Source organism: Xenopus laevis, chromosome 4L (assembly GCF_017654675.1).
Source record: "Xenopus laevis strain J_2021 chromosome 4L, Xenopus_laevis_v10.1, whole genome shotgun sequence".
Classification (NCBI taxonomy): domain Eukaryota; kingdom Metazoa; phylum Chordata; class Amphibia; order Anura; family Pipidae; genus Xenopus; species Xenopus laevis.
In genome coordinates, this window is record NC_054377.1 from 149,148,096 (window position 1) to 149,160,926 (window position 12,831).

Sequence of the window (12,831 nt, forward strand, 5' to 3'; positions counted from 1 at the left end):
TTTTCATTATTTATTTTTTCATAGTTTTTAAAGGAGAACTAAAGCCTAACTAAAGAAGTGAGGTAGAAATGTTGTACATGATGTTTTGTGCTTCTGTACCAGCCCAAGGCAACCTCAGCCCTTTAGCAGTAAAGATCTGTGTCTCCAAAGATGCCCCAGTAGCTCCCCATCTTCTTTTCTGCTGATTCACATGCTCTGTGCTGCTGTCACTTACTGAGCTTAGGGACCCACTCACAATATACAGTACACATAGAATAGAAATGTCACAATATAAGGCTGATTAGTAATTAATACACATAATTACTACATGGCAGCACAGAAACCAGTGCAATTAGCATCAGAATTTAATAATCAGCAAACCTGTAGCATCAGCTTATATTACAGCCAGGGAAGCTCATTTTCTGCTGGATAATTAGTGACGAGCCCTAAGCTTAGCTTCTCAACAGCCAATCAGAGCCCACTGAGCATGTGAGTGTCACAGACACTTTCCAAGATGGTGACCCCCTGTGACAAGTTTGAAGTCCTGGATCATTGCTGCTATTGACAAGCTCAAACTTTAGCCTTGTGCAATAAGTTCACTATATAAAATATCAAATTTTTAGCCACATTCATTTTTAGGGTTTAATTCTTGTTTAAATTATTTTGCCTCTTCTTCTTCTGCCTTTTCCAGCTTTCACTGACCCCATCTAAAAAAATGCTCTGTAAGGCTACACAATATTTTTGCTACTTTTTATTACTCCTCTTTTTATCCAGGCTTCTCCTGTTCATATTCCCGTAATGTGGACCCTAGCAACCAGATGGCTGAAATTACAAACTGGAGAGCTGCTGAATAAAAAGCTCAAAAACCTTCAATAATAAAAAATGAAAACCAATTGCAAATTGTCTCAGAATATCACTCTCTACATCATACTACATCATACTAATAGGGGTATATTTATCAAAGAGTGAAGTTAGAGATCACCACAGTCCACTAGTGTGAAATTCTGCCACTCTCCATTCATTTCTATGGGATTTTTTAAAAAGTATTTATCAAAAGGGTGAAAGTGAAAGTTGATAAATATGCCTTTAAAAAGGCTATAGCAATGAACAGAGAGTGGCGGAATTTCACTCTAGTGGACTGTGGTGATCTTTAACTTCTTTAACTCTTTGATAAATATACCCCTAAGAGTTAATTTAAAGGAGAACAACCCCTTTATTATGGGTCCCTGCTCATCACAATCTTAGGTTCTTGTTTTATGCTGTGGATCACTTTCAAAATTAAAACAGTTCAGTTAAGGGATATTTATTTTCATTTAAATGATGTTTTACTTAAATGTCTGTGCATTTTATATTTAATGTGCTGCTTTTTCTAGGTCTGAATAGTCAGCGAGACTCGTATAAAGCAGGAAAAGAAATAAACCTATTTCTTTCTGTTAATGTTAATTCTTTTCTCTCCTAAATGCATAAACACCGCGTATGTTCTGCAATGTTTATTTCTCTCTTGTGAATATTTTTTTTAAAAAGTCATTCATGCCCTGAGGGGCATTTTATAAGTCAGACAAATATGTCTGTTTGATTCAGTAATCATGTTAGAGAATTGCATTTCATAAGCTATTCGAGAAAACACCTTTAAGAACATTCTGGTCATTTCAAAGCCTTCTCTCGGTGTAATTTTCTGCCTCAGTTCCCAAGCGCTTGCATTGTGTGATCATTCTGCGTAATGAAAGTGAACTGTGGGGAGCGGTAGATAAACATCCCAGCGATGGAACAATACAATGTAAATACTAGGGATGTACCGAATCCACTGTTTTGGATTCGGCCGAACCCTCGAATCATTCGCAAAAGATTTGGCTGAATAATGAACCGAATATGAATCCTAATTTGCATATGCAAATTAGGGGTGGAAAGGGGAAAACTGTTTTTACTTCCTTGTTTTGTGTCAAAAAGTCAAGCCATTTCCCTCCCCGCCCCTAATTTGCCATAATATGCAAATTCAAATTTGCCATCATCGGCATTGAAAAAACGTTGACTTTGGAGGCGAAACAGGCAAATTCCCCGTGAACTAGCGGCTGCCGAATAAATTCACCCATCACTAGTTTTTGCGAAACTGCAGGAAAAGTTTGCAGCGTCAAAAAATATTCGGACGCTCATTAACCTCAATGCATTTGGACAAAATAGCTGCCCGAATAAAAATTGTCGCTCATGTAAAAATTCTCACGTGTCAAAATTATTTTGACGCCCATTGATTTCAATGCGTTTCATTCATTTTTCACCGTTTCACAATTTTTTTTTGCTGTTTCGCCCAGCACTAAGGGGCCCATTTACTAAGGGTCTAAGTGAATTTTCGAATTCAAAAACTTCGAATTTCAAAGTAATTTTTGGGTACTTTGACCATCGAATAGGCCAAAATTCGATTTGAATTGAAAATACTTCACAAATTCGACCTTTCGAAAATCGAAGTACTGTCTCTTACTTCGAATTCGACACTTCACCACTTTAAACCTGCCGAATTGCTGTTTAGCCTATGGGGGACCTCCTATAAACTTTCTGAGTGTTTGGCTAAGTTTTGAGTAGTCAAAGTATTTTTTGGTAAAATCGTTTAATCGATCGCACACCTGCCCTAGGACCTTGGATTACACCTAACCAACTAGTGGTTCCGGTATATACTACACCCGTATCCCCCCACTCTCCAATAGTGGCCTGATACCTTTTGGGTGATACCCCTCCACTCTTCCAGGTTAGGACCCTTTTTCCATCCAAGTCCTGTCCAGAAACCCAGGTGTCCTCCATACCTTGTCCTAAACTAGCACTGGTTCCCTTACTTACGGAGTACCCGTAGGAAACAAATTCCACTTTCCTCCTTGATGGGGCCACAGCTGCCCTTACTAAATAACCTCAGTATCTCGTGCATCTACTACTCGCTTACTTAAGATCTTGACTGTCTGTATTCTCCTGTCTACCGTTGATGTCGCCACTCACCAGCCAGGTGATGTTGCTTTGGCCATGCCGTCCCATCAAGACCTTGGGCGGTGCCCCTGCTTTTATAGCCTTTCTGTGTCCTACAGTGGCCTCTGGTGGCCGGGTTAGAAATTACACCTAAACAAAACGAAAACTCTAAAAATCTAGTGGCAATTTACACAGATTAAACCCAACAATTTTAAACACACATACAGTTTACATACATGCACATTTTGTCACTCAAATTTCACTCACATAACACTCTCAACACTTTACACCCCCTTACAAGTGGATTCAGTGCATCCCTAATGAAAGCCATTGAAGAAGAATCCATAAGAATGGTATAAGTCTTGAGAGATTTGGGGAGGATTGGGAGAACATTTATAGCTTGTCCTAGATATTCTTCTAACAGAATGGCAGAATGGCTGCTCCACCAACGTTTCCCTATATCTGTAACCTCATTATGAGACTTTGGAAGGACTTTAGGGTACGTTTAGCCAGAGCTACATGGAGAAAGATGATTAACTGTATTATAAAAATACAGACGCCAGTTACATGGAACTTCAGTGCCAGTGTCCCCCCCTCCTGCATTGCCACCAGCTCTATAGCTTTGGTCTTGCTCAGTTATACAAGATACAACACTGAAAATGAATTGCTAAATCTGGTCATACACATCGTTTGACCATTTCTGATGTATTTGCAGGAATATCAGTCCATGCACCCCAAGAACAAGAGGCTGGTATCAGTGCACTGTAGTAGATCTGATTAAAACTGTATGGAGTCCTTGGCTAATGCCAGAATGGATGGGAATGCATTTTAATTTAGTAATCCAACCAAACTATAGTTGAGGTAAATCGTATTTGACGAAGGGGCTTGTCCTGAAACGTTACATCACTTGCAATTCATAAACACGCAGGTTTTATCCCGCTTGTAACAGCCTTGTTGTGCCAGTTTCCTATATACTGGCTACAAATTGGAGGGTGCCGACTATTGATGGCCTGTAGGGATCGGCGAATTTAAACCGTTTTGCTTCACCAAACATTTGCCGATGGTGAAAATTAGGCGAAATGCATTAAAGTCTATTGACGTGCGGCAAATTCTTTTGATGCGTAACATTTTTTTTGACGCACAACGTTTTTTTCTCCTATCGTGGCGAAACACGGCGGAAAAATTCTCTCAATCCGATGGGCGAATCTAACCCATTTCGCTTTACGAAAACTTTGTGAAACTGCGTAAATTGAAGTCTATGGGCGACAAATTGCTCGACAAATTTTTTCACCTATTAGAGTCTATGGGTGTAATTTTCGCTGAGAAACTTGGTGAAAAATGTCACTCCTGACTAATGAGACACATTGAGCACCAGGCAGAACCATAATTCTAAGGGTCAGGGTGAGTATTTTGACGTAAATCATATCCTCCCATGGTTAAGCTCTGCATTTTCACTGTGTAATCCACCCTGTCTGTGCGATGATGAGCCGACGGCAGCAGATTGTTCTTTTTTCCCACTGGCATAAATACGAAATGCCTGCTCCATCTGTTATTTTGGGTAGCCTGAGATTTCACTTTTGGATAACTCAAGGTACAGCCATAAACATAGGAAAATAAATTTTTACTATATCTGCTTCCCTTAGAACAATAGCAAATCAATCACTTCTTCACTGGTTCTGTGTGTCAGAAGTACCTTATCTTTATGTAGAAATGTATAGAATGTCTATGAGCAAAGCTGATGCCTGTATAATGTTTTATGTTTTTGCAGAAACACAGACTCTGGGAGACCTAACTGATAATTGCTAAAACTACCAGCACTCAGCATGTTCAAAAATGAGTATCAGGTAACAAATGTCTTTTTTATCCCACTGCAAATATACAGAGAAATAGGACTGTCATTAGGAGGAGTGTCTGAGCCAAAACACACAATGCAGAACAATAGTATTTATATCTATAAGGAATAATATACCCCCTGCTGTAAAATATAAGGATATAATAAGTCACCAAGAAGTTTAATGGTAATATAAAGGCACAAGGCTGCATGATGAGTTATACAGGGAACTCTGAGTATCACTCATGTATTATAAGGGATAATGTACCCCCTACTGTAAATGATAAGGATATTAGAAGTCACTGAGGGGTTGTTCTGTGACCATATAAAGGCACAAGGCTGCAGGCTGAGTTATACAGGGAACTCTGAGTATCACTCATGTATTATAAGGGATAATGTACCCCCTACTGTAAATGATAAGGATATTAGAAGTCACTGAGGGGTTGTTCTGTGACCATATAAAGGCACAAGGCTGCAGGCTAAGTTATACAGGGAACTCTTAGTATCACTCATGTATTATAAGGGATAATATACCCCCTACTGTAAATGATAAGGATATTAGAAGTCACTGAGGGATTGTTCTGTGACCATATAAAGGCACAAGGCTGCAGGCTGAGTTATACAGGGAACTCTGAGTATCACTCATGTATTATAAGGGAAAATGTACCCCCTACTGTAAATGATAAGGATATTAGAAGTCACTGAGGGGTTGTTCTGTGACCATATAAAGACACAAGGCTGCAGGCTGAGTTATACAGGGAACTCTGAGTATCACTCATGTATTATAAGGGATAATGTACCCCCTACTGTAAATGATAAGGATATTAGAAGTCACTGAGGGGTTGTTCTGTGACCATATAAAGGCACAAGGCTGCAGGCTGAGTTATACAGGGAACTCTGAGTATCACTCATGTATTATAAGGGATAATGTACCCCTTACTGTAAATGATAAGGATATTAGAAGTCACTGAGGGGTTGTTCTGTGACCATATAAAGGCACAAGGCTGCAGGCTGAGTTATACAGGGAACTCTGAGTATCACTCATGTATTATAAGGGAAAATGTACCCCCTACTGTAAATGATAAGGATATTAGAAGTCACTGAGGGGTTGTTCTGTGACCATATAAAGACACAAGGCTGCAGGCTGAGTTATACAGGGAACTCTGAGTATCACTCATGTATTATAAGGGATAATGTACCCCCTACTGTAAATGATAAGGATATTAGAAGTCACTGAGGGGTTGTTCTGTGACCATATAAAGGCACAAGGCTGCAGGCTGAGTTATACAGGGAACTCTGAGTATCACTCATGTATTATAAGGGATAATGTACCCCCTACTGTAAATGATAAGGATATTAGAAGTCACTGAGGGGTTGTTCTGTGACCATATAAAGACACAAGGCTGCAGGCTGAGTTATACAGGGAACTCTGAGTATCACTCATGTATTATAAGGGATAATGTACCCCCTACTGTAAATGATAAGGATATTAGAAGTCACTGAGGGGTTGTTCTGTGACCATATAAAGGCACAAGGCTGCAGGCTGAGTTATACAGGGAACTCTGAGTATCACTCATGTATTATAAGGGATAATGTACCCCCTACTGTAAATGATAAGGATATTAGAAGTCACTGAGGGGTTGTTCTGTGACCATATAAAGGCACAAGGCTGCAGGCTGAGTTATACAGGGAACTCTGAGTATCACTCATGTATTATAAGGGATAATGTACCCCCTACTGTAAATGATAAGGATATTAGAAGTCACTGAGGGGTTGTTCTGTGACCATATAAAGGCACAAGGCTGCAGGCTGAGTTACAGAGTTAAGGGAACAATGTGTGTTGAACTTCAGTCCTTTATGTTTTTTCAACAACAAAGTGCTGGTGGTAGGGCTCTCTTCATATACAGTATCGCACTGTAACTTGGCAACTTCTGCTCTGCTGGGCCCAAAGCAAGTTCCTTTATTTTCAACCCCCTAAACAAGCCCTGGGTACAATTTACAGTTCATCTCTTCAAAGCCCAGATTATTTCAGAGCAGTACAAAGTGCCTTGTGTAAAGTTAATCAGAGTACAGAAGAGAAAGTCAGATATTGTAAGACTGCAGAGGTAAATTGCATGAGAAAGCTACGGGAGCAGAATAAAGGATTTTATATAGGAGGTTTATATTAGCAATATCATGGGAGACAACTGCTTAATAGCCAGGGAGAAATGGAAAGAATGTACCATGTCATTTCTTAGCCAGGGAGATCTTGGTGCCCTTGGTATAACGTAATATTGAATTCACAAATAAAAAAATGATGTAAGTTGAGAGAACTGTAGTTGCACACGCTGCATATTTAATTTTAGTATTAAACACCAAAACGTGTTTGTCACAGCAAAACAGAAAAAAAAACGATGTGCAGTCCCTTTAAACGTATACTCCTGGTGCACTAAAAACACATTAGTCATTGTAATGGGATCATCCATACTGACGTGCTATGTACTTACTGTATGTTACTGGAATACTGTGCAGAACTTGCAGCAGCGCCTGGAAGATTGTTTAACTCACTGTACCAGGGTGAGTGGCAATGAAACCTGTCATATATAGGGTCAGTTGTAAGACAAGACTGATGGGGTTTTTACCCTGGCACCCCAAACTTACAAGGGATTCATTGGGAAGAAAATGTCCATTAAATTAGGATTATTACATTTAGGGGGCTGTTCCTGCTGAATTGTGCTTAGTACAGGGAATACCTATGCTGCCATAGTTTTATGGGATCTCTCTGTAGAGACTATGAGCAAAGTTAGGGGCTGTTCCTACTGAATTGTGCTTAGTACAGGGAATACCTATGCTGCCATAGTTTTATGGGATCTCTCTGTACAGACTATGAGCAAACTTAGGGGACAGTTCCTGCTGAATTGTGCTTAGTACAGTGTATACCTATGCTGCCATAGTTTTATGGGATCTCTCTGTACAGACTATGAGCAAACTTAGGGACTGTTCCTGCTGAATTGTGCTTAGTACAGGGAATACCTATGCTGCCATAGTTTTATGGGATCTCTCTGTACAGACTATGAGCAAACTTAGGGACTGTTCCTGCTGAATTGTGCTTAGTACAGGGAATACCTATGCTGCCATAGTTTAATGGTATATCTCTGTACAGACTATGAGCAAACTTAGGGGCTGTTCCTGCTGAATTGTGCTTAGTACAGGGGAATACCTATGCTGCCATAGTTTTATGGGATCTCTCTGTACAGACTATAAGCAAATTTAGGGGCTGTTCCTGCTGAATTGTGCTTAGTACTGGGGAATACCTATGCTGCCATCGTTTTATGGGATCTCTCTGTACAGACTATGTGCAACTCAGGGGGCTGTTCCTGCTGAATTGTGCTTAGTACAGGGGAATACCTATGCTGCCATAGTTTTATGGGATCTCTCTGTACAGACTATGAGCAAACTTAGGGGACTGTTCCTGCTGAATTGTGCTTAGTACAGGGAATACCTATGCTGTCATAGTTTTATGGGATCTCTCTGTACAGACTATGAGCAAACTTAGGGGACTGTTCCTGCTGAATTGTGCTTAGTACAGGGAATACCTATGCTGTCATAGTTTTATGGGATCTCTCTGTACAGACTATGAGCAAACTTAGGGGGCTGGTCCTGCTGAATTAAACTTAGTATATTGGCTTTAAATAAATAGGTTGTTTAGTTAGAGTAGATGTAGATGGGGATGATGTTGGAATATATATATATATATATATATATATATATATATATATATATATATATATATATATATATATATATATATATACAGTATATCATATATCCGCCATTACTCTTTAGTAAAAAGTTTATCTTGGCCCACCTTACAGTAATTACCCTTTGTCACCAATCTTGTGATAACTGACTGTAGCTACAGACATCCATAGGGATAACTGTTGTAGGGAATCTGTGCAAAATCATTGCTCGTATCCCTGTAAGGGCAGAAGCAGAGAGCCTGTGTCTGTGTGCTGTAAGCTGTTACCTAGCAACCAGCTGTTCAGTGATCTCAGTGCAACAGGAAGTGACACAGCAGCTAAGAAGTGGCAGGCAGGAAAAGGAAGTCACAGATACTGGCAAAAGAAGAAAGCCTGGCAGAGAGAACCACATGGTGGACAGAGAAAGAGGCCAGAGAGCTGCTGGTGGGCCCAGAGAGCTGAGAGGCTGCACCAAAAGTATTAATTTGGTTCACAGGCTGGCACAGGGAAGCCAGAGACTGTGCTTGGAGAGACATAGAGTGTGAAAGGAATCCAGACTGGAGGAACAACCAGCAGGAGATTCCTATCTGAGCACTGGTAGGCGCACTGTATGACTGAATGTGTTGGACTCGCCTGAAGAGAGCTCTAAAGTATCCAAAGAGGATTTGTGAGTATCCTGGTGAAAGGGACAGTACCCAAAAGAGGCGCTGAAGATACAGAGACTGTTTAATAAAGGACTTTGATTTTCCATAGTTAGCTAGACAGTTTGCACTAGCAAGTCAGTTAGTGAGGCCCTATTGCCACCAGTTAGGAATGCTGCCTGTATTAGGTGGCCATTTATTTTAGATAAACAGTTATTTAAGTTAACCAATATTGTGTGTGTGTTATTACTGTATTCCTAGTGGGGCCACCTGTAGGTGCGTTCCCGGATCCCACTAGGTGGAGGCACTGTGCTAGTAAGTACCAGGTAACCAGTCTCTCCCCATACCACTGCGGAGTGGCTCAGGTTTGTCTCGTTTCATCAAGTAAGCGCCACACGTGGACTGTAACACCGACCAAGGGGTGTCGAAAGGGTTACACTTTTTTTAAAAAACATATTTGGACAGGAACGTGTGCTAAATGAGTAGAATTTCCTTTTCCTCAGTGATGTACTATGGAACCCCAGGACCCCAGGCTATGTAAATCAGTATGATCATGTTATAGAAGAAAGATAGGTGGTTGGGTTTAGCTCAACTAACATTTTCCTCTATTTCCCATTTTAGGGAGGGGCATTTGTTGAAATCTTCAGTGCGCAAGGAAAAGATCCAATGGCCAAATGGAAGCTTTCCGGCAGACAATCCGCAATCTGGAAGGTACCATTCCTACCCCCCCCAAGAACCTACCAATGACAACAAGCCTAAAGGGGCCAAGTGAACCCATTTGTTCAAGGGTGCCAGTATAAGCCAAAGGGCTAGTGTTTGGTGTATGCTCCTCTGTATATACATTTACTTGAGTTGATTTCTCAGGATTTGGCTAAAACCTAAGCGCAAGCTCATTCTCAGAGAGAGAATCCCTGGCAATACTCTCACATGATGTTGGCCAGAAAACCCACATTTGCGTACAGGTATGGGACCTGTTATCCAGAATGCTTGGGCCCTGGGATTTTCTGGATACATGGTCTTTCTGTAATTTGGATCTTCATATTATTACACAGAAAAAAGATATCATTTTTTAAAATGCAAATTGTTTGCTTATAATGGAGTCTATTAGGGGCAAATTTCCTTACTGGCGAAAATTCACCAGCAACGGCTTCGCAGCCATCACAACACTTCGCCAGTCGTAAATTCGATAGGGCAACGACAATTCCCTAAAGTGCGAAGTTCCGTCCAGGGCACTGTACGCTGGGGAATTTTCACTAGCGTTACTTCGGCAATCAAACCAAAGATGCACTAGCGTTGGCTAATTTAAATACGGTGGAAAATTATAAAGTTGACGTATATGTTGCAGCAAATACATTACATTACACAAGTCCAGGGAACCTTAATAAATAAAATAGATTTGTTATATTGCCCTGCACATGAGCCCAGTGTATAGTTTATGTTCAATATGTTAGAAAATTGAGCGGGGAACCCGGTTACCCAAAAAAAATTTACGAACCTTTGCAGAATATAACTCAGGAAAAAAAAAAGACGCCAGCGTTTTTTGGGAAGTCCTATACACTCCATTGCACTTCGCTTGGTCTCAGCTGGCGAAGGCAAGTCTGCGATTGAGGTAACGTTCAGTAAAATCTGCATCTTAGTGAATTTGCGGAGTTACGTCCTTCGCTTGGTCTGAGCTGGCGAAGGCAAGTCTGGCGAATGAGGTAACTTTCAGTAAAATCCGCATCTTAGTGAATTTGCGGAGTTACGTCCTATCGCCATAGCAAAAATTTGCCTGGCTTAAGAGTGCGAAGCAACGCTAGCGTCTATCTCCTTCGCTAGCGAAGTGACGCCCGAAATGACGTCACGCTGGCAAATTTTCGCTAGCATTAGTCACTTCACCCCTTTAGGGAATCTGCCCCATGGAGACGCCTTCCCATAACTCGTAGCTTTCTGGATAACAGGTTTCTCTATAACGGATCCCATACCTGTACCTCTTTGCCCATCCATTTCCAGCGATGTTGTTATTTGGGGGCTATCTGACTCTCATTTCTTTCTTTATGTTTTTTACTCAAGGACTTTGATAAAGAAGTCAAGAGTTTTGTCTTTGTACTCGAGGGAAGTAGCCAAACCAACAAAATGCAGCTCCCCAAAGAAAGCCGCCATAACCGTGAGTATTCCTGATTTGTCACAAACTATTTTAAAGGTTAAAATATTCCTTTATACTTTAGACACAATACAAATCAGTCACAATCAGGGATTCTGTATTTTTAAATCATGTCAGTGAAACTTCTGGTTGTCAGGGTTACTGATGCTGGCCGCCGAAAAAGAGACTGTAAAGCAACATTAATAGTGTTATCATTTTTTATTACTTCTTTTTCTGTTCAGACCACCTCCCGTTCATCTTTTGTTTTGCCTTTAAGACCTTTGATAAGGTCATCAAATCCCTAGCAACCAGGTATCAACTTTAAATCCATTTCTACGAGTAGAATAAAACAATATCAAAGATAAAAAAATAAAAAAAAGTTTTAACTTGTACCTTAAAACAGCAACTAATATTATTTAAAGTATGGGAAAACTTTCTGTGCTTGTATGGGGGAACGTATTTCCTGGCACTCACTTGTGTTTCTTTACTTCCTCTCACTAAAAGAAACATCAGTTCTGTTGTCTTGAGGCTTCATTAAAGCAACTATACATGGTATTTAAGTCAACCCACATGGTATTTCTCTATAACGTATATGTACCATTCAAAATGCCATACAAGTCTATTGCCACCTTTCAATTGTTTACTTTGCCAACCAAACAATCCGAACAGTAGGAAGTAAAAATTCTCGTAACTTTTTGCCGATCAAAATTTATTGTCAAGAGTAGTCATTTTGGATCCACCGGGACAGAAGGATTATGGGGCAGATTTACTAAAGGACGAAGTGACTAGCGTTAGCGAAAATTTGCCAGCGTGACATCATTTCGTTACTTCGCAGGCGGAACTTCGCTAGTGAAAGAGATAGACTTTAGCGGTAATTCACTCCCTTACGCCTGTCGAAGTTGCGCTCTGGCGAATGGACGTAACTACGCAAATTCACTAAGATGCGGATTTTACTGAACTTTGCCTCTTGCGCCAGACTTGCCTTCGCCACCTCAGACCAGAGTAGATAGTTGAAAATTTTTCTAAGTCCCAAAAAACGCTGGCGACTTTTCATTTTTCAGGGTGATAGGCTGCAAAAGATGTTAATTTCTTTCTGGGGTACAATTTCCCCCCTACAATTTCTAACGTATGGCACATTAAGGTTCCCTGGGCTTGTGTAATGTAATTACACTTCCCGCCGTATGCAAATTAGCCAATGCTAGCGCAACTTCGCTTCGCTTGCTGCAGTAATGCTAGCGCTACTTTGCCAGCATACTGCGCCCTGGACGCAACTTCGGATTTTAGTGAATGAGCATTGTCCTTGCGAATCTACACCTGGCGAAGTGTTGCGATGTGAGCAAAGCCATCGCTAGCGCAGATTTTGCGCTTAATGAATCTGCCCCGTATGTCTAAATGGCCTGAAATTGTCCAAACTGCCCAACCAAAGCTGGAAGTTTAGGGCCAAGTTTAGACTACTGACTGTACTGACTAAAATAAAAAAAAAATTACACAGGGGTAGTTCAGTTTGAATATAATGCTTAGTATGATTCAGGTGGCTTTATTTTAAGAACACCATCTTCCCTGGACTAACTACTATATAGCAGACCCCACAGC

The 12,831-nt window shown here is 40.6% G+C and overlaps 1 protein-coding gene across 1 annotated transcript in view; it reads left to right on the forward strand.

Annotated features, from left to right (window-relative positions):
- LOC108714735 (protein CFAP20DC-like) overlaps positions 1-12,831 on the forward strand; it is a 208,921-nt gene that overhangs the window by 8,637 nt on the left and 187,453 nt on the right. The window contains exons 2-4 of the mRNA XM_041590936.1: positions 4,694-4,769; positions 9,738-9,827; positions 11,169-11,262. Coding sequence (XP_041446870.1) covers positions 4,749-4,769; positions 9,738-9,827; positions 11,169-11,262 — 205 coding nt within the window. The 5' untranslated portion in view covers positions 4,694-4,748. The remainder of the gene's footprint in view (positions 1-4,693; positions 4,770-9,737; positions 9,828-11,168; positions 11,263-12,831) is intronic.